Below are 25,643 nucleotides of genomic sequence, written 5' to 3'. Positions count from 1 at the left end.
TTGCCAAATGTCCCTCAATTAAGCCTTCTCTGATTACTCTATTTAAAATATCAACAACCACCTCCAGCTCCTCTCTACTACTCTTCTTCACAGGGATTTACTTTTCCATATAAAACATCTTCTAAGATTTCTTATTATTTATTATTTTTTAATGGTGTGATCAGTACATTCCTGTTCCTTGCTGAGCCTGAAGTACCTAGAAGTATCTAGCAAGTAAGCTCTTGGAAAATATTTTTAAGTAAGTGAGAGTGGCCAGATAGATTCCCATTATAAAAGGAAATGTGAACCAAAGAGTTGTTGAATTTTTCAACTGGAATACTTTAGTTATTCCAGTTATTGTGGTATTAATTCATCAATATTTCATATTTTTGAAGTCCCCTAAGTGCAGCCTGACACATTGCTATCTCTTCCTCTACCATGTACTTTTTTTGAGTTTCCTTCAGTTTATTATGTTAGGTCATATCTTTTGTCCTCCAATTATACTTCTGAATGACTATTCATAAACATACAGTTTTCCCTGGGTCTTTGAGTCTCTACTTTGGAAGTCTCCTGTGTCATTAAAACAATTTTTCACATTTTTATTAGCATGTATTAGTTGTACAAGGGGGTTTCATTGTGACATTTACATATGTGTTTACAATGTATCTTAATTAGATTTACCCCCTTGATCATTCCCCTTCATTCCCCCCTCCCATCCTTAGAACAATTAACAGGGCTCATTGTTCAGTTTTCATACATGGTAACAAAGTACATATTCTCCCTCCTTTGCCCTCTCTGAAAACCCTCTCCTCCCCCATCGGTACCCAGCCCCAGACAGGACCTGTTTTAACTTCTCATCCGTCCTTTATCATGTGTATATTGATTGTTAAGTGGGGTTTTGCCATGGTATTTCACACATGTATATGTTGTACTTTAATCAGATTACCCCTCTACTACTTACTCTTTCTCCATCACCCTGCTTCCCTATCAAGTCCTTTAAAGGATGAAAAGACAAGAAATCCTGAAAATGAACACCTTGGACTGTGCTGAAGGATCCATGAAGGAGACAAATGGATGATCCTGTGTCTTTGTTCAGAAGTATAAAAGTAAAATCTTTTAGGAGGGCTAGAAGGGATTGTTTGATATGAGAACAGGTGAAAATGGAAAGTAGCAGGACTTGCCTGCATGATAAGATTGGGCAAGTCGAATGGATTAATGCTTCTGTGATGATGAAAATGTCTCTGTACTGCCCAGTACAGCAGTCACTATCCACATGTAAACAATTATACTTGAAATGGGGTTAGTGTGGCTGAGGAATTGAGTTTTAAAATTTAATTGCAATCATTTAGTTTAGCAAACACATATGGTGAGTGACTGTCAATTTGAAGGATAAGTGTACAGGTATAGATTATGCAATGTTACACAGTCCTCCCCTCCCCCATCTGCCAGTTTGCTTTCCATGGCTTTCTGATCAATTGCCACCTGAAAACATTAAGTGGAAAATTCCAGAAATAAACAATTTATAAGTTTTAAATTGTGCACCATTCTGAGTAGTATGATGAAATCAGTCCTGCTGTGATGTCTTTACTACCAATGCATTCATTAGTCACTTAATGGCCCTGCCATGGTATTACAGTGTGCCTGGTCACGTAAGAAGGCCAAAGGTGCTGACCCTATGTCACACATCTACATCACTTCACCTCAGCTCGTCTCATCACATAGACATTGTATCATTTCACCTCATCACAAGTGGAGAAAAGGAAAGGATGGCACAGTAAGGTATTTTTGAGACAGACCCCACACTCATATAACTTTTATTACCATATGCTGTTACAATGGTTCTATTATTAGTGACTATTATTAATATCCTACTGTGCCTAAATTATCAGTTAAGTTTTATCATGGTATATGCTGCAGGAACAAACAGTACGGGGTTTGGTACCGCCAGTGGTTTCAAGTATCCCCTGGGGTCTTGGAACACATTCCCCATGGATCAGGCAGGGCACTGGAAATTAGAGCGGGCAGCATCTTTCTGTGTCAGTGTGATCCAGCTACAGTTACTTCACTCCCTTAGCCCCATAACATTTCTATTCCTGTTCAGCAAAAAGTTTCAAAAAATATAAATTCAAAGACTGTCTACTGTCAGTCTTTAGAAGTATAGTAATTGTAGAACTCTGAAATTTTAGCAAACAAAATTTCAGTATGATAACTTACTACTATTTTCCACCTTTATAAAATGCCAAAATATCCTCAAAAATCTTTTAACATATGGCATATAATGAATAATCATTTTAGTTGATGCAATTATCATTATATATAAATATTAACTCAAATTGCAGCACAGTCTTAGTCCATATATGTGAAAGACCTCTTGACACAGACAAAAATAATCATAACTAACCCAAGACTGTGTGAGTGGATGAGTGGGAAGTGGGCAGTGGGGGAAGCAGAGGTAGAGATTTGATGAACTAACAGCAGGAGGTATCTAACCTGTTAAGTGCTCTAAACTCTAATGGAGAAGTCTTCAACTTCTAAAAGTTGTCTTTTAGAGGAGGCTCACTTGACATATTCTGATTTGTCTTATGAGTTAGGACATGTCATAGAGTAATGAATGTTGAAATCCAACGAATAAAAAAAGTGCTAATGTAATGATTATGAAGGAAGACCTCAGTTAATATTCTCTTTCTCTGCAATCACATTTTGCAGGTACTTTGTGTATATGTAGCAATAGATAAGAAATTGGCCAGCCACCTGGAATATATGTACAATGACACTAGTAAAGTAGTTCCTATTACTAAAATTGATGGGATTGCATTACACTTTAATGCCTTCCTAATTTAAAGCTCTAAAACATGTAATACATCTTCTCAGATATCCCTGACATAGACACCTGCTACACATGGAACAAGGCCATACATTCATCCACTTATATAAAGTCATCATTTTACATTTTATAAACTTTCAAGCAGGACACACATTGCACCTCTGTAACTTCAAATGTTTATGCTAATTTCAACTACATTTGTACCATTTTACAGAATGTGCAATATTGCATCCAGGCAATTTTCTAGTATGTGTGCTCCTAGAAGAGGCAGAGCCAAGGATCATGTAAGACAGAATTTTAAAGCTCTTTTTAAGGTAATCCAAATCACTGGAATCAGACTTGAGATGCATTTTGTTTCTTTTTTAACCTCCTCTTAACTGCATTTTGCTTAGGCTAATATTGTACCATTTTGTGACTCCAAAACCTGCCAAAATGTCAGGCTTAAGGGTGCTTGGAAGTAAAAAGTGAGAAATTAAATTATAGGTAATTGAAGGATGACCATTTAAACTTCACTTAGAAGTCTATCATCAGTAGCATTCTCTATGAATTGTATACAAGAAGCTGCTGTCTCTTCAATGGACTTTGACCAGCCACCAATATTTCCAGCAAAGTAAGGAAGGACACTAGATGACATCTGGCTAAGATAAGATACCTGTTTCAAAAAGAAAATACAGCATTTTAACTTTTTGTTGGCTTGTAGCTTTTTCAAGCAAGGGTATGAATCTTCTTGGTGTAGGGGAGGTGTGAGGGGTGGTTATGACCTGGAGCTTTTGTGGAATGAATCTGAAAGGATGACAGGAATCCCTTAGAGAGTAACAAATTACAGGATTACAGTTAGCTAGGGGATGAGGGGAAATGAAGAGATTTTTCCATATTTGTAGAGCAGATATTTCATCGAACATACCATGCACGAATTGCTGTCCACAGCCTGGATGAGGAACCCAGCACACACTGTTTCACTTCTGATGTACTGTGGAGACGGGGGCAATAATGGCAGGATGACTGACGTCACAGCCACCACGTAGGCGTTACTGGAAGGTGAGGAAACATGCTCTGACCTTTTGCGAGAAACGAAGCATACTTGTTAGAAAGTAAATTCCTTCACTCAATACCACTTTTGCTTGTCTGTTTCTTTGCAGTGCTGGGGTCTAACCCAGGGCTTCAAATGCAGTAGGCAAGTGCTCTACCACTGAGCCTCATCCTCAGACTACCATGCAAGTGGGAGTGAGGCTCTGAAGACCTGACTCCATCAGAAAGCCTTCTTCGGGCTACACTCAAACATAGGGAACCGGAATGAGGGCTGCAAGTGTTTTCTGCCGAGCAATTAGAAGTACTTCGCATAACGCCATAAAGCTGGAGCCAACCCCAAATGAAGTTTTATTGTACTCTAAAGGGTTATCATTTCAGAATCCTTTTCTTGTTTAGTTAAAAAAAATACCTATTGGTTTAAAAAAAAACCCTCAAACAATAGAGAACCCTACGGGTTAGAAATTAGTCTTCGTTCAGTCCATGTTAGCTCCAATCTTATTCCTCACCTTAGACATGACTGCTCTTCTTAGCATCTTGTTGTGTAACTTTCTAGATTTTGCTATAAATGTACAAAAATATCATTTTCATAAAAGCAAATGTACACATGTGGATTTTTACATAAATATTTTACAAATATGGTCTACCATTTGACTTTTCCCCTAACACTAAGTCTTTAGAGGTCTTTCGATATTTATTGCCTCTATAGCAACTTCACTTGTTAGTGGTGGCATACTGCTCTGTAGTATAGATTTACCATAATTTTTAAGGTGGACCTTCAGCTTTTTTCTCATGTCTTCAGATGTAATAAATGCTACCATACTGAACATCTGTGTACATTAGTCCATATCCATGGGTGGGATTATTTGGGACACTACCCCTTAGACACCATACTCAGATCAGACCAATGCACATGGAAGGGACACATATATGCCTCCAATCCACAGCCTCATCTGACAGCCAACATGTTGGAGTCTACCATGTACCAGCCTTTGTAAATTCAAAAACAACTTCTGGTGTTCCATGTGTCCTTCACTGCCTTTATATTGACAATGGAATGTTTCAAAGGTTTACTAAATATCGGTTTTATGTCTAAATAGAGCACTACATCCTTTGTGTAGTGCTTTACACACTTTTGGCACTTAATACATTATTTTTATTTTTTAAACAATAGCTAAAGATCCACCTAGGAAAAAAATAAAATAAGTATCATTCAAGACCAGAAGTACCTACAATGGCTTCCTTACTTTCACATCAACTTTTCATTTCTATTCTATCCTATAAAATATTGCTGTAGTGCTTGAACTCTATGTACTCACCAATCTTTGAGAGGCTTTCTTCGTGATACAAGTACTACAAAGTCTTTGAGTTTGTTGCCATTCACATTAGGACAGATGATGTGATAGAGATGATCATCATTACTCACCCGGTCTATGACTTCACAGGATCTATGTAAATAGAATGGTGAAAAAAGGACAAACTTTTCTTCCTGCTAGAATAAGGCATTCACTGTCCTTATCTGCATGTATAATTTTGTTATTGTTACCTATATTCATCTTTCAGCTCACCTGACCATCCCCCTGAAGCCCCAAGCCAGCATCATTGCTCCAAGTTTTCCTTTAGCATGAGCTGTTTGGTCAGAAGGAATAATTCTGCATGTGAGGGAGAGAATGTTTGCCATCTGACTCTGAATTCACTGCCCTCAATACTTCAAAACTAAGCTGTTTTCCACAAAATAGTTTCTCTCTAGGATCAAGTAAAACATTTTGGAGATTGGGAAGACCAAGGAGGACTCTGGTAAAGAAATGTGGGATGTTGGAAACAGGTTTAAATTTGAGAGCTTTGACTCTCAGATTGCCACCTACTGGCCATATTACATTAGGAAAGTCATTTTATTATTTCAGCCATGAAAAGTAAATAATAGCACCTACAGGGTATTGTGAGGACTAAATGAAAAACATTTAATGCAGTACCCAAATCATAAAAAGGTATATAAGAAAAGTTAGTTGAATTAAATTGTTGACTTAATTCCTCCATTCATTCAAGTTCAACTTGAATGGAATGTCAAGTGACAGAGAATTGTGGGAGAAACATTTTAAAAGAATTAACACCAAATTTTAGACATTCTTCTTCTTAAGAGCTTTGTACTTACATAATATCTACAATTACTGATGCAAGAAGATTGAAAAGTGTTCCCTCTTCTCTCAAAATACTTTATTATAATAGCACTGGCATCTATGCAATGTAGCACAGGCCCAGAGATGTTTCACTTTGTGCTATTAAGTTGTCTATTACATGGTATTAGTCACTGCCAAGACAGTTGACAAGGTGCACAGCTCTGTATAGCTATCCCTCCATGTCTGTGGGGAACTGGGACCAGCTTTCCCTCCCCCTTGAACACCAAAATCTGTGGCTGCCCAAGTTCCTTATATAAAGTGGCAAAGTACTTGTACATGACCGACGTACATCCTCCTGTGTACTTTAAATCATCGCTAGATGGCAAACAATGAAAGTGCTATATAAATAGTTCTGGTACTGTTCAGGGAATAAGGTCAAGAAAAAAGTCTGTATGTGTTCAGCACAGACACATATTCTGTACTTCTCAATATTTTTGATCAATGGTAGTTGAATATGCAGATGTAGGACCCATGAGTATGGAGGGCCAATGCAATTCCAGGAAAAGGCGAAGCTTCGAGGAGATGGAATTAGGAATGAAGAGACAGGAAGTAGCAGGAGTCAGAGAAGGTAGACTGATGGGGGCAGACCACAATCAGAGCAGGAAGGAATGCCTTCCTTCAGGACTCATGGCTGGCTCTGGCAGCTTCTCGCCAGAGAGTATGGCTTCACAGAAAAAGAAGGGAGTGCTAATTAAATATCAAGAGTGGGAAGACACTGGGCAATTATTTCCTCAAAAGCAATGAATTGTGTATTGAAGTACTAGAGTGTGGACTTTAGATCGGGCAGAGCTGGATTCCAAGGCGGATCCTTTCACTTTGCTGCCTGTGCAACCTCATCAGGTCTCAGAACTAGGAATACTATCAACCTTGAAGTTGCTTGTAGTATCACAATAGGTGGGGGGCAAAGCATGTCAACTCAATATAGATGACAAATTAATGAGTCTATAAGCTGTTTTGCATCTCTCAATATCACCTGACAATATTCTATGCAAAGCAAGCTTTAAAAATTATCCTGAATTAATAAAACAAATCATCACACATTGGGCAATGGAGATGGACTACAGTGTGGAGGGTGTCTTTCACATGATGTCAAGGGAGATTAAGAAAACATTTTAAATTTGTTCTTACATGTAATGGGGGTCCCACAAAGGCCGCTTCGTATAGTCAGACAAGAGATGATAAGCCAAGTATGCTGGGCTTTTCACGTGTTTTTCAATCCACAAGAATAAAACATCTTTCTCTTCCAGAGTATATATTTTTATCTGAAAGATATTAACAAGAAAATTAAATTATAACAGAAAATTCATGTTTTTATTTTAAAAGCTACACGTAGTCATAGACTGATTTCTCTGGCTCAAGCATCTCAGCAGCTGAGTAAAAATGAAGGCAATGACAACTTTACTTCCAGTGCTGCGACATCTGGAAGTCTGACCAGAATGCTAGTCTTGTGTTTTCCAAACAATATGTGGGTTATCTAATCACATTTCATGAGAAACAGATTTTCTCATGAAATATAAAAAACTTAAGTCTTTCTCCCTTGATCTCTTTGTGATGCCACTCCCTAGGAACAACAGAGAATGTCACCAGTCTATTAAGGAGGCCAGCACCTCATGAACCTCAAGTGACTTTGGCACTAAGGCTACGGCTTTCCCAGGATATCAGGCATGTCTTCATGTGGACTAAGGGGACCCAGAAAACTAGCCAACCACCTCCAGAACCAACTGAACCTCTGCACAGACCCCTGAAGAACGCCCTTTCTTCAGCATGAAGCATGCTTTGATTGCTGAACCACAATAACGCATCCTTCTCCGAGGCCCGTCCTGGGTTTCTAATGCATATTATTCCTTGGAGACCCAGAACATTTGACATATACTTAACATTACTTAATAAATACTTAAACATCAATGCATCCTTTGTTATGCTGAGCCTTCTTCTACTGTGCTCTTGACAATAATCAGAGATGTGTGTTCAACTAAAACACACTCTATTCTGTCCATTTTCTCCATCTCTTTCAGGGTTCTTTGAAGTTAGTATTGAAATTTGCCATTTTATACTCATTCCCATGGCAACAAGCTGGGAGAAGACAAACAAACATGAGGTTAAGGACTTCACTGCAGGAATCAAGCAACCGGAAAAATTAGGTTGTGAAGGAGAAGCCTTTATATAAACATACACATCATCAATAAGAGAATGAAGAAATGAGAAATTAACTAAAACCAGCTCTGGAAGCAAGCAGGGATTATTTATGTATGTAAAATACCTCCCTTGAGGCCTAGCATGTCTTTAAATCCAGCCTGCAAAGGAAGACAAGGCCTAGGCTGTAAGCACTTATCAAATCAGAGAAAACCAGTTGCTGAGACACACCCTGCTTGGCCTGGGCCTGCCGCCCTGGGCCCAGCATAAGGGAGAAGAAGCAGCTCATTGGTGCAAATCCAGGAGGCCATCTTCTCAAAGCTTGAGGGCCAGATGACTCTAGGCCAAGCTGCTAGATTGCCACAGTCCCAAAGGAGCTCTGAGCATGTCACATTCTGGCCTTGGGGAAGGCATGTTTCATGTTTGTGGAAGCAGGGTGGATTGGGAGAAAATACTGAGTTGAGCGCTTGTTAAGAGCTGAAATTCACACGTTGGAGTCCTAAACTCTCGTACCTCACAATGTGATGTTACATGGACATAGAGTCATTGTAGATATAATTAGTGAAGATGAGGTCATACTCAGCAGGGTAGGCTCTTAATCCTCCTAAAGAGGAGAAATTAGACCTAGAGGTGCACACAGGAAGAATGCCACATGATAATGAAGGCAGAGGTCATCTATAAGCTAAGGAATGCCAAGGATTGCCAGCACACACCCAGAAGCCCGGGGAAAGGCATGGAACACATTCTCCCTCACTCCCTCAGAAGTAACCAACCTGGACTGGCACGGAGTGGCTCAAGTGGTAGAGCACCTGCCTAGCAAGTGTGAGGCCCTCAGTTCAAAGCCCATTACCATTAAAAAAAAGAAGAAGAAGAAGAATTAGAAGGTACCAACCTGCTGCTGACACCTTGATCTCAAACTACCAGCTCTCAGAACTGAGGGACAATAGAATTTATTGCTTGAGTGAACCAGTGAGTGGTAATTTGTTATGGTGACCCTCAGAAATTAACACAGCACTTTTCTTCTTCTTCTTCTTCTTCTTCTTTCTTCTTCTTCTTCTTCTTCTTCTTCTTCTTCTTCTTCTTCTTCTTCTTCTTCTTCTTTCTTCTTCTTCTTCTTCTCTCTGTCTCTCTCTCTCTCTCTCATCTGAAGGCCTTGTGCTAGCTAAGCATGTGTTCTTCCACTTGATCCATGCCCCCAGCTCTTTTATCTTTAGTTATTTTTCAGATAAGGTCTTGTGCTCTTTGCTCAGGGCAGTCTCAGATTGCAATCCTCCTACCTCTACTTCCCATATAACTGGCATTACAGATGTGAACCATCACACCTGGTTAAAAGAGAGGGTCTCGATAACATTTTTTGCTTGGCCTGGCCTCAAATCATGATCCTCCTATCTCTGCTTCCCAAGTAGCTGGGATGATAGCTGTGAGCCACACAACCAACCAATATAGCACTTTTCTAGGTAGCTGCTCTCCAAATTGCAGACACAAGCTGCTACTTCATCTACTGAAGCCAAAGCAAGCTATGTAGCTACCATTATCTTTTGCCTTCACAGGGCTCACTGACATGTAATTCCAGGAAGCATTCCAGGGAATGAGATTTTAATTCCTTCCCCTAGAAGAAGAAGGTAACTCAAAGTCCTTCTCATTGCCCTGCTACCTGGATCATCAACCTGGATACAAAGCAGACAAGGAAAGGCAGTAATAAACCTCCCTAGGGAAAGGCAGCTTTTGCTTAATGAAAAAATTCACCAAAGCAATTCTCCAAGAAAATGGCTTCCCCTTCATGCTCACGAGAATAGAAGTTCCATTCCATTCATAATCAACTCAAACATTCTCTTGTGAGAATAATCTCCTGGAGAATTTATTCTATGAAATGAAGTTTAAGTAGGCTCAAAATTTGCCAAAGCTAGCTTGTGTATATTTTATTAGTGATGCTGATTTTCATCTAGTAAGATTCTGTTTGGATTTAGGTGGTGATGTTACCCTTTTATAATTAAGAGGAAATAACTAAAAAAATTAGCAGTTTTATACCATTTGTTAACAAATGTTATTGAGATTACATTGTGGGAAGGAATTTCCGTAGAAGCTTACAGGGATCCCTGATTTTTCTTGTGGGTATCTGGGAATTACCACTGCAGCTAACAGGTTAGTATTGGGCCCAGCCATTCTCCCAAGCTTCAGTGAGAATAACTCTTCTCTGATCTGTTCCCTGTTCAGTCCTGGGTAGAGGTTTTCAGGTCCATGTCATTCTGGCTTTTACCATAATATTTATAGCACATTTTTAGCTGTTCCTGTCTCTCAGTCTCTTATTTGTGATAATTTCCACTGGGAAGACTCAGCTCAAGCTACCCACTGCCTAGAATGCCTGTCTTGCCCTCCAGCGACCTACACTTGGCGTTATCTTCCAAGAGATACAACTTATCCCCTCTTGGACGGTCTTTCTAACTGTCTTCCTTTACTTTGAATTGCCTAAGAGATGGCCTTTAAATACTACAATCTCTCACTTGTTTATAAATACCTCATAACTAGTCTTTAGCAAGTTCATGTACATGCATGCTGTTTCAAAATACACCTTTTGCCTCTATTGTTGCTAATATAATTAGTTGCACCATTGTACATGGGAAATGAAATATGTGTTAAAGCCTTAGTATTGTCAAATTTCATTAGACAAAAACAAACTTTTACATCTAACTATATCAAAACTAAGGGTCAATTTTAAAACCTGAAATAAGTATGATTCCTAACAGACAATAGTGGTATGAGAATTATTCACTAAAAGGTTACAGAAGAAAATAAGAGAGCTGTATTTTAAAATCAAGAATACAAAAGTTACAAAAAGTGGGAGAGACTAAGAGGATATCTCAGAGAGAAAAATATTACTAGATTTTTGTCATAAATGTAATCTTTAAAAGGAGGGATTCAATTTCAATAAAGATAATACAAGAATTTTTTTTTAATAATACATTATCCTCTAGCAAGTATATAAGTTAAGAATTAATCACTGATAGGTTTCCTCCAACACAAGCCAGTTTATTATTTTGGGCTTGTGTCTGGCCACAACTTCCCAAGGCACTGGAGTTTTAATATATTATGCAACTTCCCTAAATGTGTTCTTTTGCTTCATTCCAGACATGACTTTGGGCTTTCCAGTGCTACTCAGAATGCTTGGATGCCAGCAACAATGTAGGAAACAGATTTCATATCAGGAAAGAAAATGGTATTGACACATCTTGTATGAGAGATAAAGAGAAACCAATATTTTAGTTATATTAAACCTGTGTTTCTGCATCACTGCGAAGATGGAACTCTTAACTGTATCCAAAGGGAGTAAGGAGGACCCTGAAAGGATTCAATAGTGAAGACAAAGAAATAACAAAAACAAACAACCAAAAAATGGAACACTCAGAGCAGGTCAAAGACAGAAAAGAATCAAGGAAGTAGCCTCTGAATTTACTTAGATTTCAGGCTTAGGTAACTTTGTGATCTATCATCCAAACTGGACTGTGTGAGGCACAGTTGTTGTAAGAACTTTTATAAATGCCACAATGTACCCCAGCACAACAGTAAAAAAATGGATGAAAATAATTATGATGGGACAGCAGGAATATCAAGACTGTCCCAGGAAGATCAGGATACACGGTCATCCCTATCACGGTACGGCTTTACTGATGATTTAAGAGCAGTGCATTCTGAAACGTGAACCCAGCCCAAGAGCTGGCATTACTGAGCCACTCCCATGGTCTTGGACTATAATAGGGAGAAAAATATCCCTCAGAGAACTTACAAGGTCTAGTTAGTGTGGGCATCAGCTTCCAAGACAGTCCTATTAATCCTCTGAAGTTAGCTACAATTAAAATCCAAATGATATATGTTCATTTAAATTTGATAGAAGTTGCTAGGAGAGATATGAAGAAATCAAGCTAAGGCTTCTTTCTTCAAATGTTTATAATCTATTCAGGGAAAGAAAGCCATGTAAAAAGGTAAGTTGCTAAGGCTTAAATATCAATTAGTGAGTAGTAACTGTGGACAGAAATATCACAAGCTAGCACAGAATTAATTAACAAATTAGTTTGAAAGACGTCATGAGCAAAGTTGCTGCTAGAGGAAGAAGTTCATTAAGTTGGGAGTGACTTTGTGGAGAAACGTTTGTCCTGCTTCTGGAGGATTCTCGGATTTGGGTAGGTGGAGGTGTGGAGGATAGAGGGAGAGGTGGGATGTGGAACCTCAGCTCGGAGGCAGGAGTGTGGGGGCATATTGCAGAACTCCAAATCAACCAGCGTTGAGAGACAGAGCTGGAAGGATGCTTACCTCTTGGAAAGTTTTCTCACAAGACTTTTTATCTTCTTCAAAGCAACAGTGGGAGCAACAGAGCCACTACCACCATGCTAACTTTCATTTGTGAGGAGCAGTGGTGATGCAAACACCTGGACGCCTCCTACCTTTTCCAAAGCACTGGTAATCTCCCAACCACTTTTGGCCGCCAGATTTTTGAGAGCCTCCACATTGTCATTACTCAGGGATGCCTAAAATACAAATATTTTAATGGCTGTGTCTTCAATACATATGTACATATATATAGGAGTAAATATTCCCTGCTCAGAAAATGGGCACGGTTCTAGAAGGTATATGTTGAGACAAAGTTAATGTTGAGCTTAGAACTAAGCTATAGCTAATATATATATTCTGTTTCAAACTTTTAATTTAGAATTCAGACAAGGTATGTTTACCAAGTTAGTATCATTTTAATTGTTATCCTGAGCAAATAGATTAACTTTCATGTCATTGGTTATGGCTTACAACCAATGTGTAAGAGTGAACTTGGGTTTTCCTTTATATTTTATGTTCAAAAACATTCAAATGACTACCATTTTGTTGTCTAAAACATTCAAGTACATAGACATGTCATTCAGCACAAATTATAAGACACCAGATTACAAGGTTCTATACTGTTTAAACACAGCTGACGGATGGGCATCCTGAGTTTATAGTTAGGGAACATTTACCAAAGTCAAACAAGGCAGTGAAGTGACTGGTAGGTAACCAGTTATGATACATTGGTTTTGTTTCATTTTGAAATGTTGAGTTGATATAATTCACCTTTTCATATAAGCTGTATAGGTACAACCTGAATCTGTTAAACAAGGAGATTTCCACTTTTGTGATCAATGTTGTGATCTCTATATGAAGAACTCCAAATCATAAAACTGTCACCTGCTTGCTTGTATCCCAGTATACACACAGTGGAGCCTCTTCTTTGTGGGAAATAACATATTTCCTGGAAAAAATGAGAAGTAACAATTTTCTTCCTTGCATTTAGCACTTAACAGTAACCATGACACTTTCTTGAGCTGAATTCAGCAGTTTTAAAGAGCTGCTCTTACAGGTAGAAAAATCAGGAAGAACCATTTTCACAAGTCAATAGTCAGCCTTCAGGAATCATCAGACCTTCTCCTTTAGTGCAGTGTAGGAGCAGAGACCCACACAGAGGCTCTTTGATATGTAATTTTTCAGGTAAGAAGAGAGTCCATAAAATCTTACCTGCCTAGGCAAATTCTCTTGCGTGCAATAGCTCCCTGATACCGTCGAAAATCATCCTTTAAAAAATACAAAGTACAATCGATCAATTTCTAATATTTTAGTGCTACAATCCTTAAGCATCCTTTCCTTAAGTCAGCTGAAAGATTGACTGGCCAGAGTGTAAGCCTCCATGTTGAATCCACAAAGGGTAGTTGCATGGATAGATGTGAGACCTTTATAGCTATTTTCATTTCTTTTTTAAAGTAGAGATTATTTTAATTTGTTACCAGACTTATGCATATATCTCACTATGGGATTTTTAGAAAAGGCAAGCATTGCTAATAAGGCAACTCCTGGAAGAGGAAAAGATACAGTTGTGATGAATGGCACAGCATTCAGAACTGGATGTAAAGATGGACAGAGAAGACTTAGGAAGGGGACGCAGAAGGTCATATGATGTCCACATCAGTGTGTGGCCGAATAGAGGTGAGGTGTCCAGAATCTTCATCATTTCAACAAATCATCAGAGTGATTTGAGAGGGGAGAGAGAGAAAAAGAAAAAACCCATTTTACTTTGTCAGGCAGAAAGGAAAAAAAGCAAAGGGAAGAGTCATGGCAGTTGTGAATGGTGGGAAGAAAATCTGAGTGGAGCTCTGTACACACAGGTCTAATTATTGAAGCTCACGTGGTAATAACTGACCTTCGAAATGGGTTTGACTCTGGGAAAGGTGATGAGTTCTTCCCGATCATCAACAGCATTATAAATGAGAAACGCGCTGTTGATGTGACGGCCTCGGCCCTCAGCCCACTCCCGACAGTCAAAGGCCTCCACGCGCACTCCGACTTCAACACTGCAAGGATAGATGATGCAGGACAGTCAGCAAACAGCATGGTGGCACAGTTGGCTTCCTTTGCCAGTCAACACCACCTCCTCCAAGTAACAACAGAATGAGGGCCTTAGCTGTCCTTCTCTGTCATCCACAATCTGCACAACTATTAAAATACATTCTCAGGTCATGGAATTGGTTGGTGACACCCCTAAGAACATTCCTACTTTACTTTCCCATTTTCAAGTGGGAGAAAGACCACTTGAGACTTTATACAAATATACATTCAGGAACCTATTTCGGTAAAAGGAAAAAGACATTAAACTGTGCCAAAGTCAAGTTTGCTTCCCTAAAAACAATAGTTCTATAACTCAAGGGCCTCAAATACTAAAATTAGACAGGAAATATAGGTATACTTTTTTATATTTAAAAACAAAAAATAATAAGTGAAATCTTTTCATTATATATTGAGAATAATAAAAATAACTGGGAAGTAGTTTGGACTCATGGGTAAATATCAGGTCCATTATGATGGTTGACCATATGGCCATTGGAACATTTTGGAGACTGAAAGGGATAATTCATAATTACATTAAGATAACAGGTATAAATGAGAACTATCCTAGGTCAGCTGCCACACCCTTTACCACTCTAAAATCATCCTTCAAAACATACAAAGTAAAATCAATTTCTAATATTTTAGTACTACAATCCTTAGTCATTACCCTAAGTCAGTTGAAAGGATTAACTGGCTCAGAGTCTCTGTGACACACCCTCAAGCAGTCCAAGGTTTTGTACAAAGGACAGTTAAGTGGCTAGATGTACATATACAGCTATTTTTCTTCCTTTTTTAAAGAGGAGATTATTTTAATTTCAGCTACCAGAATTATGCATAAATCTTACTATAGACTTTTTAGAAAAGTGAGCACTGGCAATAAGGCAATTCTTGGATGTCTTTTTGTCTGAAAGGAACAAAATCCCAACACATCACAATTGGTTCAGTGTGAGGAGGCCCCAAGCAAAACTATAGGGCTAAAATGTGTGTCACGGATCTAGTGAAGTTAACAAAATATTAAAAGGAACTTGACTATTTTTAAATAATCCTTACATTCACCTCCAGATTGAACTAAAAAATTTCTAAATGCAAGTTAAGAGCTGGCTCATAGAGCATGCTTTACTTGGTCTGAAAGGTATTGTTGACAGTGGCACTGAAGACAAGACGGTCACCAACTGTAGATGGTCCCCGGAACTTAAACATATCCACAGACTTCAGAAAGGGGTGCACCGGACACAGGCGGCTGAGGAAACACAGGGAAGAAGAGAGAAGGAAATGATCATTCTCCAAAGTGTGTTCATGAATTTCTGATTCATTGAACAGTTGTAATAGACAAAGACTCAACCTGTTTTCTAAATAAACAACTCTTTGGCTTCAGTAGATTGTATGCATTGAGAGTGGTTCTGTATGTGACCTGCACATATTTGGGGAAATACCATGTCCCCAGGCAGTGGAGACTTTACCAGGATGTTGGTGCTTCCACTTTTGGCTTGTTCTTTATGGAGCAAGCTTTTGTTCCATTTTTGTTCTCATTTGAGGATCATATGTGTCTTGACAGCTCATGGCTGCCGTCCCAAGAAGTGGTGACATGCCACTTCTTAGAGTGGGGCACAATTGAAATCTGTCAGTTGGTGCCATTCGTACCAGCTCCATTCCTTAAATTCACAGTTAACTGAATTCATCCACAAAAGGCAAAAGATTTACCCCATAGAAAGATTACTTGGATTACTGCACAAAACCTGAAATTCTACACAATACATATTTTACAACTTTTGTATTTATGGACTTTGAAATAGTTACAAAGAATATTTAATTTCAGATGTTACTTCCATAATTTTTTACATTTTAGATTCTTACTGTAGTCATTCAGTTACTCTTATGGACTGTGCTAACACTAAAGGAACAGATTCCACCGCCATTAATTGTATTGTAAGCCTTTACAATAGAACATGTTCAAGTTCAAATGCCTTACTGTCGTTAAGAATGACAATTTCATTTTTAAAACAAGCTCTATTATTTGTGCATAATTTTTAAAAAGGATAATTACAGGTTTCTAACTGTAGTAGTAACTATAAGTGTATTCATAATGAAGTTCTTTGGGGAAACTGGGGTTTGAACTTACAGATTCATCCTTCAAAGCAGGTGCTCTATGCCTTAAGTCACACCTCTAATAACGAAGTTCTTTTAATTTGGGAAAAACAAAAACCTTAATTTTCAGTGATTACAGAAATTGTCAGAAAGGCTGTTTCCATTCATTTGCATTTTCATTGTATACAATGTTCCTTGAAATGATTCAACTACCTACATAGTTAAGAATAAAATAACCTTTTAAAAATTGAGTAGAATTTTAAAATAGTCTTTGAATATTTAAGGCTTGAACTCAGGGCCTACACCTTGAGCCACTCCACCAGCCCTTTTCTGCAAAGGTTTTTTTCGAGATAGTGTCTTGCAAACTATTTTTTTGTTTTGTTTTTTTTTTTTGAAGATTTTTTTTCTTTTATTATTCATATGTGCTTACAAGGCTTGGGTCATTTCTCCCCCCTGCCCCCACCCCCTCCCTTACCACCCACTCCGCCCCCTCCCTCTCCCCCCCACCCCCTCAATACCCAGCAGAAACTATTTTGCCCTTATTTCTAATTTTGTTGTAGAGAGAGTATAAGCAATAACAGGAAGGAACAAGGGTTTTTGCTGGTTGAGATAAGGATAGCTATACAGGGAGTTGACTCACATTGAAACTATTTGCCTGGGCTGCTTCAAACCTTGATCCTCCTGCGATCTGCCTCCTGGGCAGCTAGGATTACAGGCGTGAGTTATCAGCGCCCAACTAAAGTACTGTTCCACACTTCTCTCTCTCTCGTCTTATTTTGCAGCTAATTCTTTGGGCATAATGATTTTAACCAGCACCTTCAAAAGTCAAAGCTAATTACAAATTTCGTTTTAGAAGTTTTGTGACTAAACTAAGTGTCTAGTTTAATTTCCATTTTTATTCTGCATCTGTTTGGTCATAAACTTTTCATTGCAATGAGTTGCAGTGTTGCAAGATCAATACCCATAATTCAGAATAAAGTATTGAACTCATTTCAGTTTTATTTTTGAGCCAAGAATTTAAAATTCACCTTTACACAAAAGGATAGATTGATTAATCCTATGGTAAACAAGTAAATGATTTACAATTTCCCCTCTTGGATAAGAGGCAATATTTCCCTCATTTCTTTCCTTGACTCCTTGACTAGCCCAATAACTAGATCTTAGCTTTTTCTTAACGTTCTTCCCACTGGTTCCAAAATCACACGCCAAAGGTCAAAACCAAGAACCTTGCAGAAATAGTAGCCACCGTCTCCATCCAAGCCATAATCTGACCACCAAATGTGTTTCCATGATGGTTTGCATGCGGCGGGAGGACAAGTTCAATGCTCTGAACAGAGGTGCCCTTGGTGATGACAGCTCCTTCCTCTCCATTACAAGTGGGATCTGCAAGGTGTAAAACAGCAGAGATTGGTGGAGTGAACTCTAGGACCTGGGTTGCAGCTTTTCCTTCCCAGCAGCAAACTCAACTCTGGAACTTTTATGAAAAGGATACTGTTCTCAAAAGCTTAAAACTGAGAAAGTAAAAAGATTCTGCAGAGTAGCTTTCATTTGAAAGGTGACTATTTACAGTGAGTTGGGTTAAAATAACACATCAAAAAGGGCCTTTTGGAAACGGAATCCCAGTCTATCTAAAAATCCACCAGAATTGTGATTAGCGTAGTAGTTCCATTTAAACTGGAGCTTGTTTGGGGGTGGGGGAAGGGCGGGGCAGGGAATGGCAGAAATTTGGGGGGTGATGAATACTTCATTATTTTGATTGTGGTGATGGTTTTGCAGGTTTATACTATGTCAAAAACTTTTCAAGTTGCATGCTTTAAATATGGGCCATTTATTGTGTATCAATTATACTTCAATAAAGTCATTAAAAAATAAAGGAATCTGAGCTATGAATGGCCACAGACACTGTGAATCTGGAGCACCGTGAACTTCAGAGTGGGCATGTGGCCTTCGGAGAAAACTGTTTTGTGAAGAATGCAGGCACTGCAGAAAAGCCACTCTGCTGTACTTCTGGATGTCCTTCCGCTTTTGAATCATATCTGCTTCATTTACTGACAAATTGGTTTTTACTCTCAACAATGGAGAAATGATTTACTCTGGCGACAAAACAGGAAAATGTATTCAATTATGCTTCCAGCATCACCCAGTGAATCATCAGCTAGTCATAAACCTCACTTGCTATTGTAGGGGAGGAGGGGAGGATTAACACATCCTGGGGACCATCCTGGTAGGACTGTCCCAGGCAGAGTTGAGCTGGCAGTGTAAGTGCATGTATACATACACCCAGCTGTTGTTAACACGGATCCAGCCACTCTTAGAGCAGTCCCATCTAGGTGACCAAGGAGTAAGGTAACAGAGATCTTTAACTCCACTTCCCAATGGAATGTTTACATTCATAATTAGTTGATGATCTGTTTCTTTCATTTTTATGCCCTTCTTTTCATTGATCATTTCAGTTCCCTGCTTAAAACATGTCATTGTTTTAATATGAAATCCCAAATCCTTCCTGGGGCTTAAAAGGCCTTTATCCTGTGGCAGTTTCAAGCCACAGCTGGTTTGATGGCCACCAAACTTTCCCAACATGTTTTCTCCACCCTGTTCCCCAAGCCCTGTCACCTCCACTTTGTTCCAACCACACTGAACTTTTTCAGTGTCTTCTAAGAAAATTGTCTTAAACACCAGGGCATCTGCACATATCTACTATGAAGCAAGCCCCTGACCACCTCCAGTACTCTATTCCACTTCACTCCTCTTCTGTCTTGGTTTATCTTGGTGATGGCTTCCTCAGGGAAGCCTTCCCTGACTGTCACGGCTATATCCCACCATGATGAGCTCTTACAAGAATCCTTCTTTCTTTTTATGCTTCAGTATCTGACCCTCAAGATCCTAAGTTCTTAGGTGCAGGGATGAAGAATTTTATATTCTAATTCTTCATAGAGGTGCTCCATAGATATTTGTTAGTAAGTGAACTTAATTCTGTTGATTCATTTTATATCATGGTCCTTACTCTCTATAGAATATTTTTAGGAAATGCAATGACTGTACTGCCTCACACATCTGTCTGCTGTTTATGAGAGACTCCACTGCTACCCTTTTTTACTTAAACAATACTGTCAGACACTCATTTTTTTCCAATTTAGTGGATGTGAAATGGTATCTCATGTTGCTTACAATTTCCATTTCACTGATTACTAATGAGGTCCAGCATCTTTCCATGTGTATATTAAACATTCTTGTTATCTCTTAATGAAATGTATCTCTCTGTCATTTCCCTCAAATACCATCTCTCTCTCTCACTTCTGGAACTCAAGGTAGATGAGTGCTCAGTGCCACTCCATTCACTGTCCCTTGACCTCTCTTACATATTTTCTACTTCTTTGCATATCTTCTTCAGATCTAGTTTTCAGCCCACTGTCTTACCTAATATTTAATCCATTCATTGAGATTAACTTTTAAATTATACATATTTTGGGGGAGGTGTTACTCAGGGCTTTGTGGTTCTGAAACATGGTCCTACTGCTTGAGCCATGCTTCCAAGCCTTTTTACTCTGGTTATTTTGGAGATAAAGACTCACTTTTTGCCCTGGCCTCCTGGACCACAATCCTCCTATTTTAAGCTTCTCCTCTGTCACCAGGATGGCTGGTACATGCCATCAAGCCCAGCATTTTTCCATTGAAAAGGGATCTCATAAACTTTTTTTTCCTGGGTTGATCTGGATCTGTGGTCCTCCCAATCTCAGCCTCCCAAGTAGCTAAATTATTATAGATTTTTAATAGAAATTCTCTTTGTTTATTTGTCAAACCTTCTAGGTCACTATTCTTTGACACCTTTTTAGAAAAAATTTTGGCAGTACTGGGGCTTGAACTCAGGGCTTCATGTTTTCTAGGCAGGCACTCTACTACTTGAGACACTGCCAATCCTATCTTGTTTTGGATATTTTTGAGACAGAGTCTCAGGGACTATTTGCCCCAGTTGGCTTGAAACCTGGATTATCCTGATCTCTACTTCCTGAGTAACTAGGTTGACAGGTGTGAGCAACCCAGACCCAGCTCTTGGACACTTTTTATTTCTTATTTATTTATTTGCAGTGCTGGGGATTGAACCCACAGCCTCAAGCATGCTAGAAAAGAGCTCTCCCATTGAGCTACACCCAGCCCATTATATTTCTTAAAATACAGCAACATTTTTTACATATTCTTTATATAATAAATTGAATGTCTATGTCTTTGTGGGCCTCCTTCAGACTTTGTGGGTCTTCTCAATCTTAGTGCCTTTAGAGATTTCTGTCTGTTGTGATTTTTGGCTTGGAGCCCATATCACTTGGATATTATCTGTGCAGACTCTTCAAAGAGGGGTTTAAAGGTTTTTTCTCCACAGAGGATTTTAATTCTTTAAAATTAGAACACAGTACACTTTACATTAAAATTCATGTCATCTGTGCAGGGGTGGTTCAACATATGAAAATCAATAAATGTAATAAACCACATTAACAGAAGCAAAGACAAAAACCACTTGATCATCTCAATAGATGCAGAAAAAGCCTTTGATAAGATCCAACATCATTTCATGATAAAAGCTCTAAGAAAACTAGGAATAGAAGGAAAGTACCTCAACATTATAAAAGCTATATATGATAAACCTACAGCCAACATTATACTTAATGGAGAAAAACTGAAACCATTCCCTCTAAAATCAGGAACCAGACAAGGATGCCCACTATCTCCACTCCTATTCAACATAGTACTGGAATTCCTAGCCAGAGCAATTAGGCAAGAAGAAGGAATAAAAGGAATACAAATAGGTAAAGAAACTGTCAAAATATCCCTATTTGCAGACAACATGATCCTATACCTTAAAGACCCAAAAAACTCTACTCAGAAGCTTCTAGACATCATCAATAGCTATAGCAAGGTAGCAGGATATAAAATCAACATAGAAAAATCATTAGCATTTCTATACACTAACAATGAGCAAACTGAAAAAGAATGCATGAAAACAATTCCATTTACAATAGCCTCAAAAAAAAATCAAATACCTAGGTATAAACCTAACAAAAGATGTGAAAGACCTCTGCAAGGAAAACTATACACTTCTGAAGAAAGAGACTGAGGAAGACTACAGAAAGTGGAGAGATCTCCCATGCTCATGGATTGGTAGAATCAACATAGTAAAAATGTCGATACTCCCAAAAGTAATCTACATGTTTCATGCAATTCCCATCAAAATTCCAATGACATTCATTAAAGAGATTGAAAAATCTACTGTTAAATTTATATGGAAACACAAGAGGCCACGAATAGCCAAGGCAATACTCAAAAGAACAATGCAGGAGGTATCACAATACCTGACTTCAAACTATATTACAAAGCAATAACAATAAAAACAGCATGGTACTAGCACAAAAACAGACATGAAGACCAGTGGAACAGAATAGAGGACCCAGATATGAAGCCACACAACTATAACCAACTTGTCTTTGACAAAGGAGCTAAAAATATACGATGGAGAAATAGCAGCCTCTTCAACAAAAACTGCTGGGAAAACTGGTTAGCAGTCTGCAAAAAACTGAAACTAGATCCATGTATATCACCCTATACTAAGATTAACTCAAAATGGATCAAGGATCTTAATATCAGACCACAAACTCTAAAGTTGATACAGGAAAGAGTAGGAAATACTCTGGAGTTAGTATGTATAGGTAAGAACTTTCTCAACGAAACCCCAGCAGCACAGCAACTAAGAGATAGCATAGATAAATGGGACATCATAAAACTAAAAAGCTTCTGTTCATCAAAAGAAATGGACTCTAAACTGAAGAGAACACCCACAGAGTGGGAGAAAATATTTGCCAATTATACATCAGACAAAGGACTGATAACCAGAATATATAGGGAACTTAAAAAACTAAATTCTCCCAAAACTAATGAACCAATAAAGAAATGGGCAAGTGAACTAAACAGAACTTTCTCAAAAGAAGAAATTCAAATGGCCAAAAAACACATGAAAAAATGCTCACCATCTCTAGCAATAAAGGAAATGCAAATTAAAACCACACTAAGATTCCACCTCACCCCTGTTAGAATAGCCATCATCAGCAACACCACCACCAACAGGTGTTGGCGAGGATGCAGGGAAAAGGAACCCTCTTACACTGTTGGTGGGAATGTAAACTAGTAAAACCACTCTGGAAAAAAATTTGGAGGCTACTTAAAAAGCTAGACATTGATCTACCATTTGATCCAGCAATACCACTCTTGGGGATATACCCAAAAGACTGTGACACAGGTTACTCCAGAGGCACCTGTACTCCCATGTTTATTGTGGCACTGTTCACAATAGCCAAGTTATGGAAACAGCCAAGATGCCCCACCACTGACAAATGGATCAAGAAAATGTGGTATCTATACACAATGGAATTTTATGGAGCCATGAAGAAGAACTAAATGTTATCATTCGCTGGTAAATGGATGGAATTGGAGAACATCATTCTGAGTGAGGTTAGCCTGGCCCAAAAGACCAAAAATCGTATGTTCTCCCTCATATGTGGACATTAGATCAAGGGCAAACACAACAAGGGGATTGGACTTTGAGCACATGATAAAAGCGAGAGCACACAAGGGAGGGGTGAGGATAGGTAAGACACCTAAAAAACTAGCTAGCATTTGTTGCCCTTAACGCAGAGAAACTAAAGCAGATACCTTAAAAGCAACTGAGGCCAATAGGAAAAGGGGACCAGGAACTAGAGAAAAGGTTAGGTCAAAAAGAATTAACCTAGGAGGTAACACACATGCACAGGAAATCAATGTGAGTCAATGCCCTGTATAGCTATCCTTATCTCAACCAGCAAAACCCCTTGTTCCTTCCTATTATTGCTTATACTCTCTCTACAACAAAATTAGAAATAAGGGCAAAATAGTTTCTGCTGGGTATTGGGGGGGGGAGAGGGAGGGGGCGGAGTGGGTGGTAAGGGAGGGGGTGGGGGCAGGGGGAAGAAATGAACCAAGCCTTGTATGCACATATGAATAATAAAAGAAAAAAAAAATAAGGGAAATAAATTCATGTCATCTCTTTCCACCCAATCAGGTCATGGAACTCCGCCTCCAAATCTGCCCTTGGACTGCTTTCTGTAAGAGAAACATTTTCCCCTTTACACCTAGGCTAAGGCTGAGACAGAAAAGCATCCCTACCAAAGCCCTTCTCTGAAGGGGGGGTGTTTTTCTAGTTGACTCACGGAGGGTCACTTTGGGGTTTACAGCATGGGCCCCTGGCTTATCCCACAAACTGTGGCCTTGGCATCTGCAGGTGTTCGAGAACAAATGCCAGTGCGAGAGTGTTCTCTTGTTCTTTCTGTACTCCAAAGCTTTCTCCTACTGGTATGACTCTCAAGGTGAGTTTGCAAAGATGTTTGTAAATATTTATCCAGAAATTACAGATTTTTTTCCAGACATCAAGCCCACAAAACACTGCTGAAATCAAAATTGGATTGCATCCTAAAGTGATTTTTAAAAGGCATATAAAGCTTTACCCTCTTTTTTTTCAGTACTGGGAGTTGAACTCAGGGCCTCATGCTTGCTAGGCAGATACTCTACCACTCGAGCCACTCCACCAGCCCTTTTTGCTTTGGTTATTTTTGAGAAAGGGTCTTGATTTATGCCTGGGCTCACCTGGACTGTGATCCTGTTTGTGCTTCTCCCAGTAATTGCAATGACAGACATGCATGACCATACCCAGCCATTAGTTGAGATGGAGTCTCACAAGCTTCTTTGCCTGGCCTTCAACCTCTATCCCCTCAATTTCTGCCTCCCAAGTAGCTAGGATTACAGGCATGAGCCACCGTACCTAGGTAAATCTTAACCTGTTTTAACTTCTCTTTCTCTCTCTCTTGTTTTTTTTTTTTTTTAGACTGAGTCTCAGTATGTAGTCCAGGCTGGCCTCAAACTCTTGAGCTCAAGTGATTGAGTCTTCTGCCTCAGTCTCCTGAGTAGCTAAGACTATGGGTGCTCACTGCTGTGCCCCACTCTGTTTTTTTAAGTTTTATCAGATGATGTTCTATAAACATCCTATGTCAGTACTGATTGACTCAGATTAACTACAATAAACAGATTTCAAGCTCCAAGTAGTCAAGTTCAATATTCGTATTTTGAATGTTTTTAAAGTATTGTGCCATCATCCTGCTTGGACAATATTACATTTGCTCTGCATTATTAGGTCAGGAACTCTGATCTGAATAGAGGTCACTCTAGCTCTTGTTTTAGTTCTGCATATACAGAAAGGATTGATTAGGATAGTGCAATTAAGGTCTGATTTATTGATGAAATATTGTAACCAAAAATGTCTTAAATATGCCATGCCTCCAAACAATGACCCCATGGTACAGAAGCACATCCCCTAAAAGTCCTGCTTTTACAAAACTTCATCTCGTCTTCTCCTCTTTTCTTCTGAATGCACAAGGCCTGGATTCAACATACCCACTATTCTAACGATATTGTATTTCCATCATATAACACCTGCAAGAAGACTGCCCTCTTCTACATTTGACAACCAAAGTAGATCCCTGGTTCTCTAAAACCATGGTTCAGTCATGGAGACAATCTGGCTACCTTCCTTTAGAGCATACTGTCCAATCAAAAACAGCCTCCAGTAGATCCAAGGGGCAGTGAGGGCACAAATCACACACTTAATCACATTTTTAAGTGTCACGGTCTTGGGCTCACATTCTTGCAGAGAAATTGCCTTTAAGTTTTATGGTACCATTGGTGGCTTGGAAGTCAGTAAAATTTCCTAAAAGAAATACTGAGTTAGGTTAAAAGTTGTTTTGCTTAAAGGAAAGCAGAATAATCCATTTTAGACTAGATTAAATGAAACCAATGATCAAGAGGCATTTAAGAAATCTATAATTCTAAATGGAACCAGACATATAGATCTGTTCTGACCAATCTTCTAACAAATTGAAACTAAGTCAACTGCAGGCAACATGTGCCTGCTATTAATTAATTTAGATGTCTGTAGTTCAAAGTACTGT

At 38.8% G+C, this 25,643-nt stretch overlaps 1 protein-coding gene across 2 annotated transcripts in view; it reads right to left on the bottom strand.

Moving 5' to 3' along the window:
* Positions 1-1,776: 1,776 nt before the first annotated feature.
* The window catches only part of Acot12 (acyl-CoA thioesterase 12), a 44,493-nt gene continuing 20,626 nt past the window's right edge, over positions 1,777-25,643 (bottom strand). Inside the window, exons 6-15 of one of the 2 annotated variants that reach the window (XM_020157435.2) lie at positions 17,850-18,006; positions 15,659-15,778; positions 14,354-14,504; positions 13,675-13,730; positions 13,348-13,411; positions 12,576-12,659; positions 7,135-7,268; positions 5,149-5,277; positions 3,708-3,834; positions 1,777-3,455 (exon numbers count right to left, since the gene is read on the bottom strand). In XM_020157435.2, the coding sequence (XP_020013024.2) occupies positions 3,306-3,455; positions 3,708-3,834; positions 5,149-5,277; positions 7,135-7,268; positions 12,576-12,659; positions 13,348-13,411; positions 13,675-13,730; positions 14,354-14,504; positions 15,659-15,778; positions 17,850-18,006 (1,172 nt within the window). In that variant the 3' untranslated portion in view covers positions 1,777-3,305. Of the gene's footprint in view, positions 3,456-3,707; positions 3,862-5,148; positions 5,278-7,134; positions 7,269-12,575; positions 12,660-13,347; positions 13,412-13,674; positions 13,731-14,353; positions 14,505-15,658; positions 15,779-17,849; positions 18,007-25,643 lie in introns of both variants that reach the window. The other variant, XM_074077194.1, reaches the window with a different exon arrangement.

Source organism: Castor canadensis, chromosome 6 (genome assembly GCF_047511655.1).
Source record: "Castor canadensis chromosome 6, mCasCan1.hap1v2, whole genome shotgun sequence".
NCBI lineage: Eukaryota > Metazoa > Chordata > Mammalia > Rodentia > Castoridae > Castor > Castor canadensis.
This window is presented reverse-complemented; position numbering and strand designations above follow the sequence as displayed.